Source organism: Alligator sinensis, unplaced genomic scaffold (assembly GCF_000455745.1).
Source record: "Alligator sinensis unplaced genomic scaffold, ASM45574v1 scaffold1322_1, whole genome shotgun sequence".
Lineage (NCBI taxonomy): Eukaryota > Metazoa > Chordata > Crocodylia > Alligatoridae > Alligator > Alligator sinensis.
Window position 1 is genome coordinate 760434 of NW_005842116.1, and position 19739 is coordinate 780172.

At 46.3% G+C, this 19739-nt stretch overlaps 1 protein-coding gene across 3 annotated transcripts; it reads right to left on the bottom strand.

The window, feature by feature from the left end:
- Positions 1-2105: 2105 nt before the first annotated feature.
- Positions 2106-16519, bottom strand: RHEX (regulator of hemoglobinization and erythroid cell expansion). Of its 3 annotated transcripts, XM_025205499.1 has the most exons (9): positions 16455-16519; positions 15303-15464; positions 14412-14496; positions 9560-9627; positions 8977-9042; positions 7803-7900; positions 4824-4937; positions 3810-3871; positions 2106-2882 (listed from the first exon to the last, which is right to left on the bottom strand). In XM_025205499.1, the coding sequence occupies exons 5-9, from the start codon at positions 8985-8987 to the stop codon at positions 2676-2678; spliced, it is 492 nt and encodes a 163-aa protein (XP_025061284.1). In that variant the 5' UTR covers positions 8988-9042; positions 9560-9627; positions 14412-14496; positions 15303-15464; positions 16455-16519; the 3' UTR covers positions 2106-2675. The 3 variants fall into 3 exon arrangements, with proteins under 3 accessions (XP_025061284.1, XP_025061285.1, XP_014375910.1); XM_025205500.1 differs by lacking the exons at positions 14412-14496; positions 15303-15464; positions 16455-16519 and adding an exon at positions 14545-14831; XM_014520424.2 differs by lacking the exons at positions 14412-14496; positions 15303-15464; positions 16455-16519 and adding an exon at positions 12684-12794.
- Between the last annotated feature and the right edge of the window lie 3220 nt (positions 16520-19739).

Here is a 19739-nt window from a genome sequence, read left to right on the forward strand (position 1 = left end):
ATCCGGCCTTTCTACTGCATAACACTGAAGACTGGTGCATCTTTACATGTGCCACGTGTGCCCCCAAGTCCATCCCGTAGCACACAGTAGTGTCTGTCTGTGTGTCTAAGAGAGACAATCCCAGCAGGGGGTGCTCGAGAACACGTGGCAGCACCCTGGGTCCTGCGAGCCGAATACAGCTTCTCCCTGCTGTGTAGTGTAGGTGGCTTGCCCCAGACAGCTCTGCAAACAACAGTTGGCTCATAGCATCACCGGTTACTTTTTTCCAGCCCTTTTCTGGGCACCCCAAATTCCCCAGTGGTCAGCGGTCTGTGGAGAGGAAGCCCTTTGTACTGGCACCCTGCACCTTTGCATTCCTAAGCATGCTGCCTTCCTGCAGAAGCTCCTTTTGTTCCCTCAGTAGCTGTGCCTTGCAACAGAGAGACCCACATGTTATGCTCTCCCTGCCAAAACCCCAAGCTTTTAATTTGTAATTTTTTAACTTCATCTTTGTAGGCCAAGGGCCAGATTTTCAGTAGTGGTAAAGCCCAAAAGTTCCACTGAAGTGAATGGTGTATCCCAGCTTACACTGGTTGAGGAACTGGTCCCAGAAAGCTAAGGCTGCTACTGATATCATATAAAAGCATACAGGGCCTGATTTGCATTCACCCAAAGGCCCTGTTGCATGCCTTTGGCAGGGTAAGGAGGCTTAGATGACAGTTATACCAATTACATTTATACCCACCCCTTGACTCTGCTAGCGCAATCAGTCCTGCCCATCCCAAACATCTGAAAGCCAGGATCCCTGCCCCAACAAAGCATGCCATTGGCTTAAAAATTCATGTTATTTTGCTTCAAAGATCCCAATATTTGCTTTTTATTGGCCTCTGGGTTTTGCCGTTTGAGGTGTACTCAGTTTGTGCGCTCCAGCTTACCTCTGCTATATGAGCTGGAGACTTATTTTTTGAACAAAAGACAGGACCAAGATTCCAACCACTGGGACCCAAAGCCTGAAAAGGGCAAGATTAGCACCAGAATCAAGGGAGATGGCAACACTGTGTAACTAAGACCCAGCCCTGGAAGCTTCAGGGCAGCCTTTGGGCGATAAAGGAATATAGTGATTGCCTTAATGAACAGGCAGGCATAGCTCCTTTGCAGTCATTAGTTCAGCGATGAGGGTTATGTGCTGGAGCAGGAAACAAAAAGCCAGCGCAGATGGAGCCTGAACAAAGCTCCTGCTCTCATGCTGCGCAGGACAGGATGAAGGAAGGGAGCTCTTTATCTGCTGCCTGTAGCTGGTTCTGAAAGCAGATGATTTCAGAAGGGTCCTGTCTCTGTTTCTAAATTAACTTGTCATGAAAGAACTTCGGGAGGCTTTGAATCAAGACACAAGTCACACTGTTACCGTCGGCGCCATCCCGGCACATTCTCACTCACACTGAAGTCAACAGCAAGCTCCCAGGGAGTGGGACAGAAGCAAGAGGAAGCTACAAAACTCAGCCTGTGCCGGCAGCTGATGGACTAGCAGGAGCTGCTCGATGAGAGCGTGGCATAGTTCCTAGGGAACAGAGGTGCTTCTGCAGCAGATTCAAGCATTGGTTGAAGCCCGGGTCTTGATTGTGAAAGAGCTTCTGCAAAAATCAACCATTGGACCGGAAGCAGGGGGCTGAAGCAGACTGACCAGTGGCCTGATCCAGGCTGGTGGTTGCTATATTCCTTTGTAGTGGTGCACACCCTGACCCCCTTTCACCATCTGTGCTGATAGTTATGACATAAGGTGGGGAGGGAAATTCCCGGCAGGTGGCCTGCCTCCAGTGCCAGCAACTGTGCTCAAGCAATTAATACTCCTAGGGAGCCCTGGGCTCTGACAGGACTCCAATTAGCACAGCAGATCCCACCTATTCTCCAATGGATGCTTGGTCCCCACAGCCCCAATCTGCTCAGTGCCGCTGAAGCCTCCCACCGCTATTTGCACATACCTAATGAGTTCTGCCTGGGAACTGGCCCCAGCTAGTAAGGCAGCTAAACAGAGGGCTACATCATCATGAGCAAATCAGATGAAGACAGAGCTTTCTGTCCTCAAGGAGGGGATGTTCCAGACCACTCAGAGGGGAGCCCCTGCTCGATTGCCTGCAGAAATGCATGGTGAGCTTCCTCTCAGTAGTCAAGGTCTTTCAAAAGTTAAAGGAAAGAAGGAAAATAATCAGCCCTTGCCAAATAGAAAGGGCAAAGCAGGTTTGGGAAATGGATGTCAAAGGGTTTTATTACGGGTGCATAAGTCAAGGGAGCACTTCAGCTCCTTTGGCTCATCTCCTCTGAGGCTGGATTGATGCTTGATTACAAGCACAGGGGGCTTATCAGCTCCTTCCCTTGTGTGAGAACAAGGGGCATTCAAGGAAACTGAAAAGTGCATCCAAGGCTGAGGGAAGGCATGCTTTCTCTTCCATACAGCATTCAGAGCTGGTGACACTCGCTCTCACATTGTATTGGAGGCCCCAAGCTTAGCAAGGTGCAGGAAAGAAAAAGATACCATGCACGGTCACAGGAGGCAGGGTAAAGAAGATAAGTCTTTCTGCTTGGCAGGCACTGTGTAACAGTGCGGAGGAAAATGGCTCTATAAACAGATGTGGAGGTGCCACTGGGGCAGCCGAGAGGGGCTCTGCCCCTGTAGAGCTTGGCCAGCAATAGCTGCATTATCACAGCTTCACTTCAGTGTATTCGATCGATTTGGAGGTTGTAGGGCTCGAGCAGACCCAGAAATCCACTTTCTGCTTTTTGGGATCCACATTGACGTAATCTGTCGCGGCCTTCATGTTCTCGTAGTCCCCGCTAGAGCCTGTGCCACGTCCTGGGGCTGGAAAGAGGAGGGTGGTGTAACTGATGCTTTCCTGTGATGTCGGGCCCTGAAGCATGGGAAACAGAAGCCAGAACAGATTTCAGCCAAGCCTTCGGGCCCAGTGGATCATTAGACTCCACACGCCCGGTGGGTCACCGTCCCCATCCTGCTGGCACATGCAGGCAGACGTGCACACCGCAGGCGACAGCGGTCATTCTGGTCCCAGCGATGCGGTTATGAGATTAGGGAGATTACGCAGCGAATGTGCTCAGGATTTTGCCGCCATCAATATTGGATTTCAAATCAGCGGACAAATGTCAGCGTGCCAGACAGCCCTGGGATCACAGGGCCCCCCTTCCACTGTGTTGCATTTTGTGTTTACAGGGACACCAGCACAAATCCTCCCCAAAACACACACAGACAATGGACCCACCTCACAAGCCCACCCTACAATGCAGGGGCTGGGTGTGTTTCCATAAACAGCCCCCCAATCTCTGCCCTACACTTGGATCACAAAGATCTCATTCACCAGGAAGCTCTTGGTAGCCCAGACACCATCGTAAGAAAGACAGTGTCCTGGTGGGGACCCCTGGCGAGGTCAACACAAGCAGGATAGCCAAAAAACCCTCCTGGGGCATTTAATTTGACCCCCCTCCCCCCCATTTTGCTGCATTATCCTTTGCAGTACTCCTGTGACCATTTTGCCTAGGTAACTGCATTGCTGACAATGCCTCCACCTCCCTGGGGAGTCCCTTAGCTGTGTAGAAGCTGTAAGGTGGCTTGAAACCCTCTTGCTTATTCAAGGCCAGAGGAATTCCCACCCAGCCATGAAATAAGCAGTCACATTTCCAGGAGAGCTGGAGTGCAGAGATTTCGGAAAACCCTGGCTTTTGTGCCAGAAGCATCTAGCAAAGCAGGGCCAGGACCTGATCGGCCCTTGGGAATTGCAGCTCAAATAATCATATAAAAATACAAAGACATGCCGTTCCATTACCTGCGCGGCGGAGGGGCTGCTCTCCGAGTCCTCGGATGTTTCTGAGGAGGTTTCACTGTCATCTTAAGCAAGAAAAAGATTTCAAGATTTTTATCTCTGCCATTACTGAAGGGGGAAAGTAACCAGAGGAGGGGGAGCTGGGTTAGCAGCAGACAGATAGGATCTCTCTTCTAGAGGGCTTATCTCTGCATCAGTGTCACAGAGCATCAAGCTGCAGTCGGAGCACTTGGTTCCCTTGCCTTTTGCGGGTGCCTATCAAACAGCTCATATGAGTCCCAGATGGGGCCCGCGGGCGGTATCTTTTATCTGCTGACAAAATGTTTGTACTGGAGACAGTTTTTCCATCCTCAGTCACTGGCCCCTCACCCCACCCCACTGCAGCACACTAGGGTCAAGGTCATACAGCATCACTACCGATTGGCCAAAATCGGTGTCAGGTGTTGTGGGCTCCCAGCAATCGCATGAAGATGGAAACCATGGAAAGCACCATCCTGCCCCGCTTCCCCCACACCTCTCTGGCTCCACCTGTGTGAGGGAGCAAACAGCAAAGACCTCACCTGGAAAATAGAAAGGGGTGGGGAGAGGGGCACAGGCTGGGAATGTAGGGTGTCCAGTTGTACAGGTCATTTTCTCCCTTCATGCATCCAGGGTGCATTTGCTGCTGCCCAGGTCTACTGCTACCACGTAAAGAAAAGCCCATCCCCTGGAATGAGGATGAGAGCCGAGCTTGGGAGATGGGGGTTAAGAAAGTCACTACACTGCATAGTGAATAAAGGGTATTTTTTTCCTTGAGGTATAAATTCAGGGCTGCAGCTGGTGCCATCATTCCCCTTTGGAGGGGCACAAAACTCCTCATTCCCGGAAACCCATCTACAGGCACAGGTATCCATGGCCAGGTGTCCAGCTGGTAAAAGCTGGTCAAGTCCACCACTGCCTTTGAGACAACATGGATTTACAGCCACTGGGGATCTGGCCTTAAGACTCATCTACTTGGTCCCACTAGTCCAATCTTACCCTCATAGGTTACTCTTGGCGCATCCCCTGCTGCTGCCGGAGGTGTTTTGACTGGCTCTTGCTTTGCTTCTGTGCTGCCACTGCTCCTTGCCTCATTATGACAGGAGTGCTTGTCTGAAAGGAAATGACAGATTTGCTCATTCTCAGCCAGTCCAGGATACCAATGACAAGGACTAACTGGTTTCACAGGCCCTGGGCTGCAGGGCAGGAGCAGATCATGAGGCCAGGACAATGAGAGGTGCCCTGAGCTGTGGTGCAGCAATACACAAGGGTGTTTTGGAGCTTTTCAGGTTGCTGCCACTTTGACGGGCATTTCAGAGGGCTGAACCAGAAGACCATATACTTGCCTCTAATGTGGCTGATAACTGGCAGCCACTGCTTGCAGGTGGGAAAAATGCCAGCACTGGGTAAAGCAAGGCATGTAGCAGCCAGATGCTGGGAAAGCTCCTCTCCTCACCCCCATTTCTACCAAGGCAGACAAGGTTCTTTGGGTGCATCTGATATCTTTTATTAGACCATCTTAAATAGTTGGAAAAAAAATTTCTTAGCAAGCTTTTGGGTTTAGAAAGCTGTGATATACAGCCAAGCCCCCAGATACCACCAAATTTGCACTAAGGAAAGCACTCGGGATTGCCGCCTCGCCAATCTTAAAACGGCTTTCACTCAACAAGGACACTCCTCCAGAGAGATCGATCGTACGTTTGAAAGAGCCACTCAGATACCACACGAAGAACTGCTGCAGTACAGAAGAAAAACCCTCATGAATTGCACACCGATGGTTATGACGTATCACCCCTCCCTCGAACCCATAAGGAAAATCCTCAAACAACTGCAACCCATACTAGAAGGAGATCCTGTTCTTAAAGAGATCTTCCCAGAACCGCCCATCCTAGCCTTTAAACAAGCGCAAGACCTTGCTAACCTCATCACCAGAAGCAAACTTCCTACGGCCCAGAACACACCAAATGGATCCAGGTCATGCCAGGTCAAGAAATGCAAAACCTGCCAACACTATTACTACACCCCACAACAGAGCCGTCAGCATCACAGGATCTTACAGCTGCACCTCCAGGAATGTAATATCTCTCATCCAATGCACCAAATGCCCTGATAGAAAATACGTAGGAGAGACCAAGCAACAACTGCGCGCCAGAATGAACGCACACCGGACATCTATCGAAGAGGAGAACACCCAGTTACCGGTGGGGCACACTTCTCACAAGAAAACCACTCTCTCTCCAGTCTCTCACTTCTGATCCTCAAAGGGAACTTGCAAAACACTTCCCGCAGACGAGCCTACGAACTCCACCCACTTCATCAACCTCCTGGATACTAAAAATCATGGACTAAATATAGACATTGGATTTATAGCACATTATAACCTGCTTGACATCTGACTCCCCAGGTACCTCTCCACTATTTAACTGCTACTTTCATCCCCCTTTTCTCTCCCTCCACACCCTCCCAGCCTGTCTCACCCATTGACTCCTCAATTTACATCTTCACTGACTGCCCGTCTTGCATGCAGACCAGCCTCGGGCTTCTTTACTATTCCTTCCATCCACGAAGAGCACACACCAACCGCAGAGGCTTCCTCAGCCTGACGAAGGGGTTTTAAACCCGAAAGCTTGCAACGAAATTTTTTTTCTAACTATTTAAGTTGGTCTAATAAAAGATATCAGATTCACCCAAGGAACCTTGTCTGCCTGTGTCCTTAGACCAACATGGCTACAACCTACACCCCATTTCTACCAATACATTTCACCCGTAACCCATACATCCCTTGCTGTTACAGCCTTGCAACTCCTACTCAGCTCTGCAAATGCTCTTCAGGCCTGAACAACGGCACCAGGCAGCTCTTTTGGTGCTGAGGCATCCACACACGGCCCTGCAAATTCACCCCATTGCTGGTCTGCAACACCCTTTGTTCTGCCCATTCTGGAATGGTCTCATCCAGTTCCACGAATGCACCAGAGCCCAGGCCCTAGATTGGGTCTTTTATTCCACTCCCAGGCCTCTCCAGAGCAGAAAGAGTTATTTGTATTAATCCATGTAGTCAGACTTGGATGAAATTTTTTTCTTAATTAGTTTTTAGATGCACACTCGTCCCCAGAAAAATGACTGAAATGACTCCCAGGCCTCTTGTGGTGAAGAGCCAATGGGTTACAGCACTGTGCATCTAATAATAATTAACCAGGAGAGCAGATCATGATGTGTCACATTCAGACCTGGCTCACATGTTTTGCATGAAATATTTTCCCACTGAAGGACACTGTTTCATGAAAACCAGCCCTCTGCAGAGTGAAACACTCATTTTGTCTGAAAAGTTTTCAGTGAGAACAGTTGAAAAATTAAATGCCTTGTTTCTAAGCAACAGTTCAAAACCAAACAGTGCTTTTTGGCTTAAAAAATGTCTGTTTAAAACAACCAAAAAAGGAAGCGTTGTTTTTACTTGTCCAAATGTTGAAATATTAACATTTCCGGTCAAAGAGAAACGCTAGTTTTCAAGCATAGGCAGCAGTACTTGTTAAAGCCCTGGAGGTGCTGGTCTGAGATTGCTCCAGATCCATGCCAAAAGTCAGTGCTAGTTAACCCAACTGTCTATGGGTCCTTGGGCATTCAGATGAGGGAGTCACGGGTGGCTGGTCACGATGCTAGTCACGTCACTCCCTTGGAGTGATGCTGGCTACAGAAACACGACTTAACCACACTCCAGCCTGAAGGGCTGCTAGGCTGGAGAAGACCTTTGATAAACACTAGCTACATGACTAGGCCATGTTTGTCTACCGGTGGATAGCAGCAAATCCCCACCCTCTCTCCGGAAGTGCTTGGTGTTTCCTGTACCAGCACCAGAACTAACCTGGAATTCAACAGCTTGTTACCTTTGACATGACAAACTTCATCCCATTCACTTAAATGGAATCACACAGGGGAAGGAAGGGGACCATGAACCCAGAAATCAGGAAAGGAGTAAATTACCTATTTTTCTGCTGAGCATGATGTAGAAGCCAATCAAGGGAACTATATACATGGTAAAGGTCACGCCTGAGATTGCGATGCTTTGCCACCAGACAGTACTGAAGGAGAGAAAACCAATTAGACAGCGTTAAATCGTTCACATCCTGCCTGGCCTACAGACTAGAAGACATTTTAAGGAGCCTTGTTCAAAGATTTTGACCAAGGTTTTCTAAAGCAACGACAGTGATTTGGGCACCTCACTTCTGCGTGTCTGACTTCAGACAAATTAAAGGAATCCAATTTTCCCGGTGGGAAGGTGCTTTCTGAAAGATCAGCCTTCCTCAGACATAAGGAAGGTGCCTGAATGCCAAAAGTCTTGTCTAAACCTCTCCTAACAATGCAGCTGGTTCAATAATAGATCTCACCCACAAAATCCCAGCCCCTTTGATGAAATTCATCCCAAGTTTGGCTCCTAGAAATTCGGGTACCCCAAATCATGAGTCTCTTTTGACAATCAGGCTTCTCTGGCTATTAAGTGCCATTGTCCAGGAGGAATTTAGAATGACCCAAGGGTCAACAAAATGAGGTTTATAAAAAATAAGGAGAGATGAGACCCAGACCTAGCTCTTTTCCCTCAGAAAGGGAAATCCTAGATTTATATTTAAAATCCAAAATCCAGTCCTTTCGTTTTCAACCTATCAAGACTCGAGGCACCTATCAATAGATATGAGGCACCCTTTCATATTCGAGGCATCCCTCAGAGAATGGCAGCTCTAATTTTACACTTTTTTTTTTAAACTGAAGAAGAGAGAAATTCTTCTGTTGCAAAGAACAGACCATGGCTGGTTAGAATGGCTGGTTAGAATGGCTTTAACACTATACAGATTCCTAATCGAAATCTCTGGGTTATCTTGTGAATCGTGTTTGCACACCTAACAGTGCTCATGTTGTGTGACACCCTGTGGCATCCCTGAAAGGATTTCAGGGCATCCTACCGTGTCCTGGTTGAGAATCACTAACCTAGTCCCTAAAGAGGTGGTTATAGAGGAAGAGGCTTAAGCCACTCATCTCTGAAACTCTATCCCTGCAACTCCCAACAATGGGAGTTTCTCTTATTACATGCAATGAAAAAGGCCCCAGCTCCAAGGCAAGGATGGGAGCAAGGGAGGAAAGAGCTGCTTTACTGGGCACCTACCAATTTGTCATCTTCCCAACAGGTAGTCCGGACAGATGCAGTACTTGGATAAACCGTCGAGGGTTTCTGATGAAATCAAGAGGCAAATGATTAGTCCGTTGGCTCCCTGGTCACCACCCAAAGTACCCGAGGGTGTAATGCCTAGCAGGAAGCAGCATACGTGGGGCTGGGTTAATGGAGAAAAGCCAGTGGTGGGTTCCCTAAAGTATGTAGCACCCCCCACCACCAGTCAGATGAAGTAATAATACTTGGCACTTCAATACAACTAGGGACATGCAAGGGTAGGGAGGCTGAACGATTTATCAAGGCCACACGAGAGCTGAGAATGGAACCAGAACACCTGACGCGCAGTCCCATGCTCTAATCACCTGCTAACGATTCCTCTGGTGCGTCTTGGGCTCACTGTACACGCCTCTTAGCTTTTCATCCCATAGAAATGCTCAGAGCCACAGTGGCTTACCCCAATACCGGACAATATCTCAAGGGGACCCCCAAAACTGCTAGTGGGAAAGGGGGCCATTAGTACCAAATACTGGTCTGATCTGCAGCAAAAAGAGCAGCAGTGCTTGTAAGTCTTCCTTACCATTCACTGACCCTTCTCCAGACTTGAGGGGGTGATGTTTCACTGTCAGCTGCAATTCAGAGACAGAACTAATGGAGAGAAAATGCGATAATCTAAGCAGATTGATGCAACGTAGTAAGCAATACAGCATACGCTGCACTCATGTGAACTGAGAACAAACAGACAAAAAAGATATAGTGTGAACCAGGATCCGGGGACCACTCAGAGTTAGGATTCAATATTCGATATGGTAACTGTTGCAGCAGATCTCAGCCAGTGTACGTGAGCAAAACTCCCCTGACTTACACCAAACCAAGGATTGGATCCCTTTACATATCTAAGCAGAAGGTAGGATGAAGGGACAAGTAATCAGATTTCAAAGCCACAAAAGAAAGTATGATAAAATGAAACAATTTAGGGCCTTTGTCCCATTTCTTTTCAGAGAGCTCCAAACAATACACGTCTACTGTATTTTGTAACAATCTCTTTCCTTGTTTGTCCGTGTAATTAATTACCATATGCTTCTCCTTACCCCAATTCACTCACTCTATATCTATGGCAGACAATTACTTCATAACTAACAAAACTGTTGTAAGTGGGAAACCAGTCCTTTATTACATAGACCTACGGTGACGAGCGCCTAATAAAAACATGCCTTGGATAACACGGTTCTGTAAAAAATATATGTCATTTCCCTTCACTCACCATTGACCTTCGTTAGACAGCCACCATCTCACACTGTCTACTGAGTGGAGCCAGCACTGCAGCAGGTTTAAGTTTCTATAATGGATTCTCTTAATAGCATATAACAAAACGGTCTGTATATCACGCAACACGCGTAAGAAAAGTGTTTCTTATCCAATTTGTTTCAACTAAGAGCCCCTTTTCCACACAAAGCTCCTATCTACTCTGCTGACCGTCAAATATGGTCCATCGTGCAGAAAAGAAACTTACTCTAGCAGCACTTTTGATTGCAAAGCAAGCTGATCAATTCACGTGCGTACGGCATGTTTCTCTGTCTCAACCAGAGAAGTTCTGGGCTTCCTCAGTTTGTCAGCTTCAGCAGGCAAAGGTGTGTCCCGTAAGTAGTCAGTGACTGTTAGTGCTTGTTCCAAATAGCGTGAATCAAGCCCACCGTTATTTATCTATAGTAATGAATGATAATACCTAACTCTCACATGTTTCATGACATCCACAGAGCTTAAAATAAAGCAAAGGTAGGCTGATGTCTCAATCAACGCCGATTAGCTAAACACACAACACAGTCCTGCTGCCTTTACTCACCCGAGTAGTCCTCATTTGTACAAGCAAGTCTTATTGACTTCAGTGGGTCAAATGCGTGAGTCAGGTTTACAGGACTGGGTCTATAAATAACCCAGCGCTGTACAAAGTTGTGGTAAATAAAGTGAGCTTTCCTTCTGCTTATGCATTCAAGAATTTGTTGTGCGTTATGCAAACGTTCCCAATTAAAATATAGCTAGCTTGGCTTTCTTGGCAGTCTTTGGGAACTCCACAGACTGCCAGTGCCTCGATGCACTGAGATGCACTTTAAGGAATTCTTAAGGCTCTGGTTCAGGAAAGCACGTGCACGTGTCGTTTGCTGGCTGCCCCCAACATTGAAAACCTGGTAAAATGTCGGGTATTGTCAGAGCTGATGATATGAAGGTCTCTTCTACCCGGGTTGGTTTGCTCTGATGCAGTTTCATTTGCTTTCAACCATACCTGGAAGCATTGTGATATCAAGCTACTGGATATAGACAGTCATATACATATATATTTGCTATTCATAGTTATACATAAGCTTTTATTTAATTTAATAATTCTAAGCTATTTAACAGATCGAAGCACCTTTACAACATTTGAGGTGCAGCACTGCAAGATTTTCCAGTTGTAGCCATTCGTTGTACAGAAGGAATCTGCATTCCTTACACTGTTTATAAGCCCCTTCTACTACACTTTGATAGTTAAAATAGAGAGTTACACAAGCGCAGCAGGCACATCCTAAGAAGTGTGCATGTACATGTGTACAATGCCGTCTATCATTAAGCTTGTCCTTCATTGAAATCTCTAAGCACAACTACAATTTAATTCTGATAATGTTGACACTGTTTATTTAAGTATGTTGATCCTACTGGGCAAGTTGACCTCCTGAGGTCCCTCCCATCCAATCCTGTTTTCTATTATGAAATAATAATAATCATCATAATTATTATTATTGTTGTTGTTGTTTTCTTCCTTTAGTCCCTTCCTATTTTTCTCTTTAAAATATGCATAAAAACCCTGTAGTGACTCTAATAAAAATGATGCTGGAAGCAATTAAAGCCATAAGCTTTTAGACTTAAACTTTAGGCAAGTAAAAAAAAAAAGAGTCTGATTTCCAAAGCTGCTGACCACCAGCAGCTACAACTAATTTCACTGGAATTTGTGGACAATCAACGTGGCTAAAAAGGGACTTGATAACCTAATGCAAGGTATCTGCGCCCCAATTTGGCCAAACACTTGGGCTGGGCTTTTTGAAGAGAACTAAGTAAATTATGAGCCCAAATCCCATTGAAATTTAGTGGCAAGTGGGAACATAAATTCCCTTAAACTCCGTATAAAATATACATACACACACACCTGTATATATGTAAAATAAAAATTCCCCTGTGCTTTGCTTACAAACACCACTCAAACTAATGAAATAAAAGCACATAGCTATACGTGCGCTTTGCTGAACTGAGGCCTTCGGCTAGAAACTGCCGGCCACAATATTTAAGAGAATTCAAATGTACAACAAACAGCTACATCCAGAAAATCTTTACATGCTGCACCTTAAATGTTGTAAAGGTGCTTTGAGCTGTTGACAAACATTTAAAAATAATTAAATAAAATAAAAGTTTATGTATAATGACAAATAGCAAATATCTACATACAGTATATGACTGTCTATATCCAGTACTTCGATATCACAATGCTCAGCGGTCTTAGAAATACCATCGACAGATAGCTCAAATCGACTGATCAAAGGAATTCCACCTCGACCACAATTAGAGTAAAAAATTTTTTTGCAAGAATAGAATTTCCAAGCGTCACTCAACTAAACAGGTTTCAAGAAGTCCATTCACCTTCCCCCTATATCCGCCTTTCATGAAATTATTCTTACCTTCAGAGATAGGCAACCATCAGGCTAAAAGTCCATTTCTTCCTGGAGTCCCCACCCCCCACCTCGCTGTTCAACTGATATGTCTCCCCACAAATATCTGCCTCAATTAGCTGTCATTCTCAAATAGCTCATTTCCTACTGCAGCTCAGGAGATGCTACCCGGCTGATAGCAATCTGAAAAATGAGTCGGTATAAAAGGAAATTGCAAATTAAGACCCAAATCCAAAAATCAGCAGCAGGCAGCTTCTTTGTTTACATGGCATTGGTTAGCTAGAAGAGATTGTAGAGATACATGCACTTAAATACTTATTTTTGAAGATATTTTAAAGATAACAGTAAGCAAGATAAGTACATGTGATATCAATATCTTATTAAGTAACTTCTGCCCACGCTTCTCTTCTCACCAGCATATTAATACCATAAAGACTTTACTCCTATGAGTAGCCCTTGCTCAAGCACAAAGCCCGACTGGAAGCAAGGAACTAGTATTACTGTTGTTCACTGAATGTAGGAATCTAAAGCTACAGGCCTAATCCAAAGTCCATTGAAATCACTGGACAGACTCCACTGACTTCAGTAGACCTTGCAGACGGCTTTCCAGCCCCAGTTAGGCACAGCACTCAAGCATGGGCTTAGGGTTAAGCATGCGCTTGACCTAGGACCTGTATGAACAGCTAGAGGCACTTTCTGCTTTTATTAACAACCTCTTTGGTTTCAATATCATACATGCTGCCCTAGCCCTTTGAGAACGGCAGGTGGATCTACTGGGGGTTTTTTTCATTAGGACTCATGGCCTGAGGTACCTTCCTTTTCTTGCAATAGTTCCAAACGACTAGGAGATTGTAGGCCTGGCATAGCCTAGATTGCAAAAGCGCAATGTTGGACTGCTCCAAGGGCGTAACAATGACACTAGCACCTGCAGCATCACTCAGAGACAGCCGAGTTAGCATTACGAGAGCTAGCGCAGGGGCCAGAAGCAGTCTTGTCACAGGAACGTGCCGCTTAGCCTGGGCTTATTTACTCTGCTTCTCAGCAAGGCACATTGCTTCATGCTGAGCTACTGCTACCCAGGCTGGCTGGTTTAAGGCTAGCCCTGGCATGTCTACACTACATTGCAGTCACTCCTGTGGCTGCTGTTTACATGTGCCCTGGCTAATGTGTTTGAGAGGTTGAGTATAGAAATGGGAGCATAGACTTTAACCCAAGTTAAACTGATTAAAGCCTGGGCTCCCTTTTGGATTTAACTTGACCAGTTTAAATCATGCTAAAGGCAGTGGGCTGAATGCACACCAGACTCCTAAAACCTGTTTGTCAGAGGATATGAGCTACCCCACACCCACAACACACCTTTTACCCCAGGTTAGGCAGATACCATGGAAGTGAACCTTGTTTAACTGAGTGGCAAGTGGTCATTATTCTGGCTGTCGGTTCCTTGGTTCTTGTTAATATCTATTAACTTCTAAAGCCTGAATAAATGGCAGGAAGAAGAGCCCTTTTGTGACCCATTCCTTATGCCTTCTCCTTCACTTCAGGGCTGAGAGGACAATACCCCATTTGTGCTTTTGCCCAGACTAGGATATAGATATAGAATAGATTGGCAAATAGACACTAATCAACCTGTTCCAAAAGACTAGTACAGACAAGGCAACATAGACTTCAATGCGCACGAAGCTGCTCAGGGCTCTGGAGCTATGGAAGGCTTATATGGTGCATAACCAAAGTACTGACCTTCTCCCAGGAACTCGTGGTCCACATCCCTGGGTCCTCCAAGGTCACCTCTAACAAAAACCAGGTAGAGCGAAGTCTTGTGTTTCTAAGGTCAAAACCAAAAAACCATTGCCGGGAACTATTTTCAACCTACCACAAAGGAGGAATCAAAGCTTTCTTCCTTTTCTCAAAGCCGGTCACCACTAGAGGCCATGTTCTGGACGTATGGAGGGATCTCGGTGCATGGGAATGGAAAATGTCCCTGGTGTTGATTTTGCTGTTACTGAGAGATACAATCTTCCCTCCCACCAGTTGGGCTGTCTTGCTTCTTTTGTATTTTCCTGTATTTTATCTCATTTGCAGATTTTGTCACAACCATTACTAGCCCAGCCTCTTCTCAGTCAACAGCTGCCCACACACGTGGGCTGAGTTCATTAGCCTGCAGCCAAGGGCCCCATTCTCTGGAGACAAGCTGAGAGATGTGAAGGAGGAGAAAAGGGGTAGAGGGCATGGAGTGGGAGAAGCAGGAGAAATTTCAATAGCAGAGTAAAGGAGTAGAGCAGAGAGAAGACAAGCAGAGTAGGGCGAGTGGCAATGAATCTGCACAGCTGAACGGTTGTGGAGGAAAGAAGCAATTTTTATAGACAAAGAATGACAACCAAAACTGGAGACTGGGAGGCTCAGGAGATGGGTAGGTCAGGAAAAGGAATGGTCAGACATGAGATCAGATATCACAATGATGATTCTAGACTATTATTGCTTATGGCAGTAACATTTGGGCACCCTGACCGGGATCAGGGCCCGCTGAGCCAAGGGATGTACATGCACCAGGTAAAGAACAATTTATGCTCTGAAGAAATGCAGATCTAAGCAGGTAAGAAAAGAGTAGGAGAAAGGAAGGGTTATTGTCACCTTTTTCCAGTGGGGAAACCAAGGCCCAGAGAGGAAGAGACACAGCTGTCACACTGCCTCAGGTAGACCCCAGACCTCCTGAGCCCCAGTCTAGTGGTTTGTTCCAAGGCCACATGTCACTAAATCCTCCTTCCTCTCTAATGAGCTTGAAATATAAAGGTACTGGAAAATAAAAAGTTAAAAATCAATTAACAGTAGGGCTCACAGGAAAACTCATTTTCCACCCCACCGGAAGTCTGCATGTTTCAACTCCATCCCAAATATCAAACCTTTCATAGAAAAAGACATTTCAATTTGAAATGTCAATTCAGAAAATTCATTTGAATTGACAGACTGAATTGAAATGACTCATTCCAAGTCGTAACATCAAACTGAAACAAACGTTTTCATTCAGCTTTTCCCCAGAGCAAATACAAATAAATCCTTGGTGTCTTGGCATGGGGTCCTCAGGGGTGGCCACGATGACCCCAGGACTCTGTGATCGTGCCTGCTTCATCCTGTGGGCACCTTCTAGTCTCTCCTGCCACGTCTTGTTGGTTGAAATGATAAGCTCGGAGGCTGCCCATGAGTTTTGACCCCCGCTAGACCCTGATGATTGTGGAGCCCTTGCTGGGTGTCACTCAAAGTCAGTGCCTCCCAAGACACCCTAAGCCTTACGGGCTAGATGCGTGGCTCCAAAACCACCCCTTTACCACGCCCCATGCCTTGCAGATTGTATTTAAACATTGTCTCTTTTGATGAGGCTGCAGTCTACTTCGGCCTCCTGCCATCACTGGGCCCTTGGCCCCCATAGTGGTGCCCTCTGGCACTGGGGTCTCTTTGCCCCCTGTAACAGCATCCTATGGTGCTGGGGTCCCTGCAGCCCTGTCTCCGCACCCGCTCCAGCACTGGGGTCCCTGCAGCCTTGTTGCTGTGCCCTCGCTGGCACTGGGCTCATTGCAGCCCTAATGAGGCCTCCTCCTCCCCAAATAGCCTCATCCCGGGCTGCCGGATCAAATAACAATGTAAATACGAGCCCCCGGGCTATAACATAACAACAACAACATGGTGGGAGTCACACTCTGCCCCTTGAAGGAGGCTAGCTTCCCTCTCAGCAATGTGTGCCTCCTCGCCCCACATACTTTAGGAGCTCCTACAACCCATGAGTCTTACCAGCAGCCAAACAGGCAACCACGCATCTCTGAATAGCGTTTCTGCAAGAGCGCCTTCCTCCTGGCTACGGACGGAGAACTAAACCCCTACCAGCGCCAACCCTGGGGCTTATATGTGCCCAGGGCCCCCGTTTCCTTCTGGTCAGCTGACTGGGTGCAGGTGCCCGCTAACACCCTGGTTAGCCAGCTGCCACGGCACCCTGCAGCTGTGGAGCCCTGCCTAGCTCTCACGGCTCCTTAGCTAAGCTGTCTCTGCTCTTGAAGCAGCAGGCTCATGTTAGTGCCCGGCAACACTCGGTCATAAATATTTCCCTTTACAAAGTTTCGGTTTTCACCCTGTTTTTTCTGAGGAGGGAAATTTGTCAGTTGTGAAATGTCAACCAGCCGTAACAAATAGTGACCACAAGCTGTTACCGTCTGTTGGCTGCATGGGGGTCCACGTGGAAAAAAATTTAGTGAGTCACTAGTACAAAACCCCCTGTGGAAGACTGGCTGGCAAAAGGACCAGGGCCTGACTGACCTACACACCCTTCCCACCCAAAGCCAGAGCCGAGGGGCAGCGCCACGTCGCTTTCTGGTGCCCCTGTCTTGTGACAAGGACAGTGGTACTCAAAGACGTCAGCCTGAAGCCCGCTAGTTAGAGCTTTATTTCTTATACGGGCTCTGCAGAGAGATTCCTTCTTTCTGGGGAGATGTGGGAGAGCAATTTATGCAGCTGAAGATCAGACCACCGATTAAAAATAAAAAAGAAGTACTGTACCAGAGTAACGACAACAGGAAGTGGCTGCTGCTCAGACGTCCTGAACGCTGACAGAAGGCGGCCTCGTACAAGAGCAGCCCCAGAGAGATCCTGAACCCTCAGCCTTCCCTGGGGCTGCCACTGCCACAACCTAAAGCTCCCAGAAGAGAGATCAAGAGAGGCTTGATCAACAGATCAACCATCTTGCTGAGTTCAAACCCTGTCTTGTCACATCTGTCTTACTCGAGGGCATTAAGGACCATCCCATGGTCCCCCTATCTGCCAGCTAAACTCATGTACAGGTAAGAGAGTCAGCCTGCATAGGGAGCCATTTCATTAGTATATGTATAGTAGTATATATATGGTATATATATATAGTGTATATATATATATACACACACGGTATATATATATATATAGTGTATATATATATATACACACACGGTATATATATATATATGGTATATATATGGTATATACCATTTCATTAGTATAGTATATGTATTCCAGTGGCCTCAGGCAACATTGTATTGTTTTAGTCTCCTAAACGAGGTGTCACACTCCATCAAATCAAAAGCCATACAAAAGTCTCGATATACAATGTCAACACTGTTACCTTTTTCAACCTCATCAACTACGAGGTTGCGCCAGGTTGACAAGATCTGTTTCCCACAGACGTATGTTGATTGGCATTAATTCACTCTTGACTGGTTGAGTCCCACATCAGTCAGTCCATTATTTTGCCCAAGGGCAATATCGGGTAAACAGCCCTCTAATTACTCAGGTGACCCCACGTTCTCTCTTTAAATACTGACACAGTGCTTGCTTTTTGCCAAGCCTCTGGAACCTCCCCGTGTTTTGAGACTTAGTGAAAATAAATGTTAATAGTTCTTTTAAAACGTTGGGACGCAAGATATTCACAACTGTTGATTTTACAATGTCTAACCTGAGTCGCTGCTTTCTAACGTCTGCCTGCGTTACTGGTGGAACGGACGTTGTGAAAGTGGCCTCTAAACAGAAATATCCACTGAACACTCCTTTTTTGCTGTTCTTCACGATTTTGCCATTCCTATTTAAGAGTAGAATAAACAGTGCTAGGAATCTTTTTGTTCTGAACATAACTAAACCCCCCCCCCCCCAAAAAAAAAAACCCACACAGCTTTTTATCCTTAATTTGCTAGCCACAGATTTCTCCATGTATCCTTGTTTCCCCTACCAATTTTTTTTTTTTTACTGTTTTTAGCTTCTAAAGTATATTCAGTACTGTCAGTTTTTTCTCTATTCCATTTATTTTACATGGATGTATTCTTCCTTGTTGCTTTCACTTCCTCTGTAACCCAGGATGTTTTTTGTTGTTTTTTTTTTAAACCTGTGTGGGGGTTTTTTTTACATTGAATTATTCATGTAGGGCAGCTGGTCTGGAAAAGGGTACTACTTTCTGCTCCAGCTAGCAAGCAGCTCTACTTGTATGAATAACTGCTACTTGCAAGCAGAGGTTTCAGGTCCTAAGTGTTCACAAACTCGTGAGCAGAACATCAGCATTCATGCTCCAAACTGCACACCCAAATCCCAGGCACTTATGCACCACAGAATATCCTTGCAATGCCTTTTTCAGCCTGCATTCAGTTGGTACCCAGCACAAGCCAGCACGGACCCTCTCAGGGCTCCTTTTGGGTGATCACTGTGGAGAAAGCTGGAGGCCTCCGTTCAGTGGCATTAAACAGTCACTCCTGCAGCTGGCACCTTCCCCCAGCAAACCCCAGCTCCTAAACCAGCCTGGATCCATGCACTTCCTTTGATGTCCATGGTATTTTTATGCCTGCTGAGGATTTGGCCATTATGATTTACCATGAGAAAGTTCCCAAAAGCAAGAGACTAAGACACCCTGCTGCATGAGAGATGCAGTGTCCCTGCTTTTATTGAGAGGGAAATCACTTCTCATCAAAGCTGCTTAAAATTAGGCAACAAATTCACCGCGAGAGAGAAAAACAACTGTCCCAACACAGACACAGCCTGTTCCTCTTGCTTCTTGTTTAAAAAAGGGATACTGAATTTACCCAGCAACTTCCAGTCTTCACAGCTGTGGCCGTAATACCTTTGTCACAGTCGGTGTCTTGAGGCAGGCAGTGGCAATACCTAGATGTCCACAGCTGTGCTGGTCAAAGGCCAGTTTTCCAGGTGGCATTAGCCAGCATAACCCCACTGATTTAAATGACAACATACACTCGGAGGGGGACTTTGCCTCAACCCCATAAAAGCAGCTGGAAACATTTATACAGAAGTGAAAAATTGAGCAACACAATGGAAAAAAATCTGTCTCTGCTACAAGGTAATAGGGGTAACAGAGGAAGGGCCCTATAGGACACTCTTCCCCAGGGACTGACGACTATGCTTTCCACAGAGATCTCTGCTCCAAGTAGTTTGTCATCATGTAAACACAGTCAAGTATGACACTTTGCCATCGCTGGAACCTCCCAAGCCAGGATCTCAGGACACTTCAGACATTCAGTAACACAGGCCCACAGTAGCTCTTCCATGAAGTAGGGA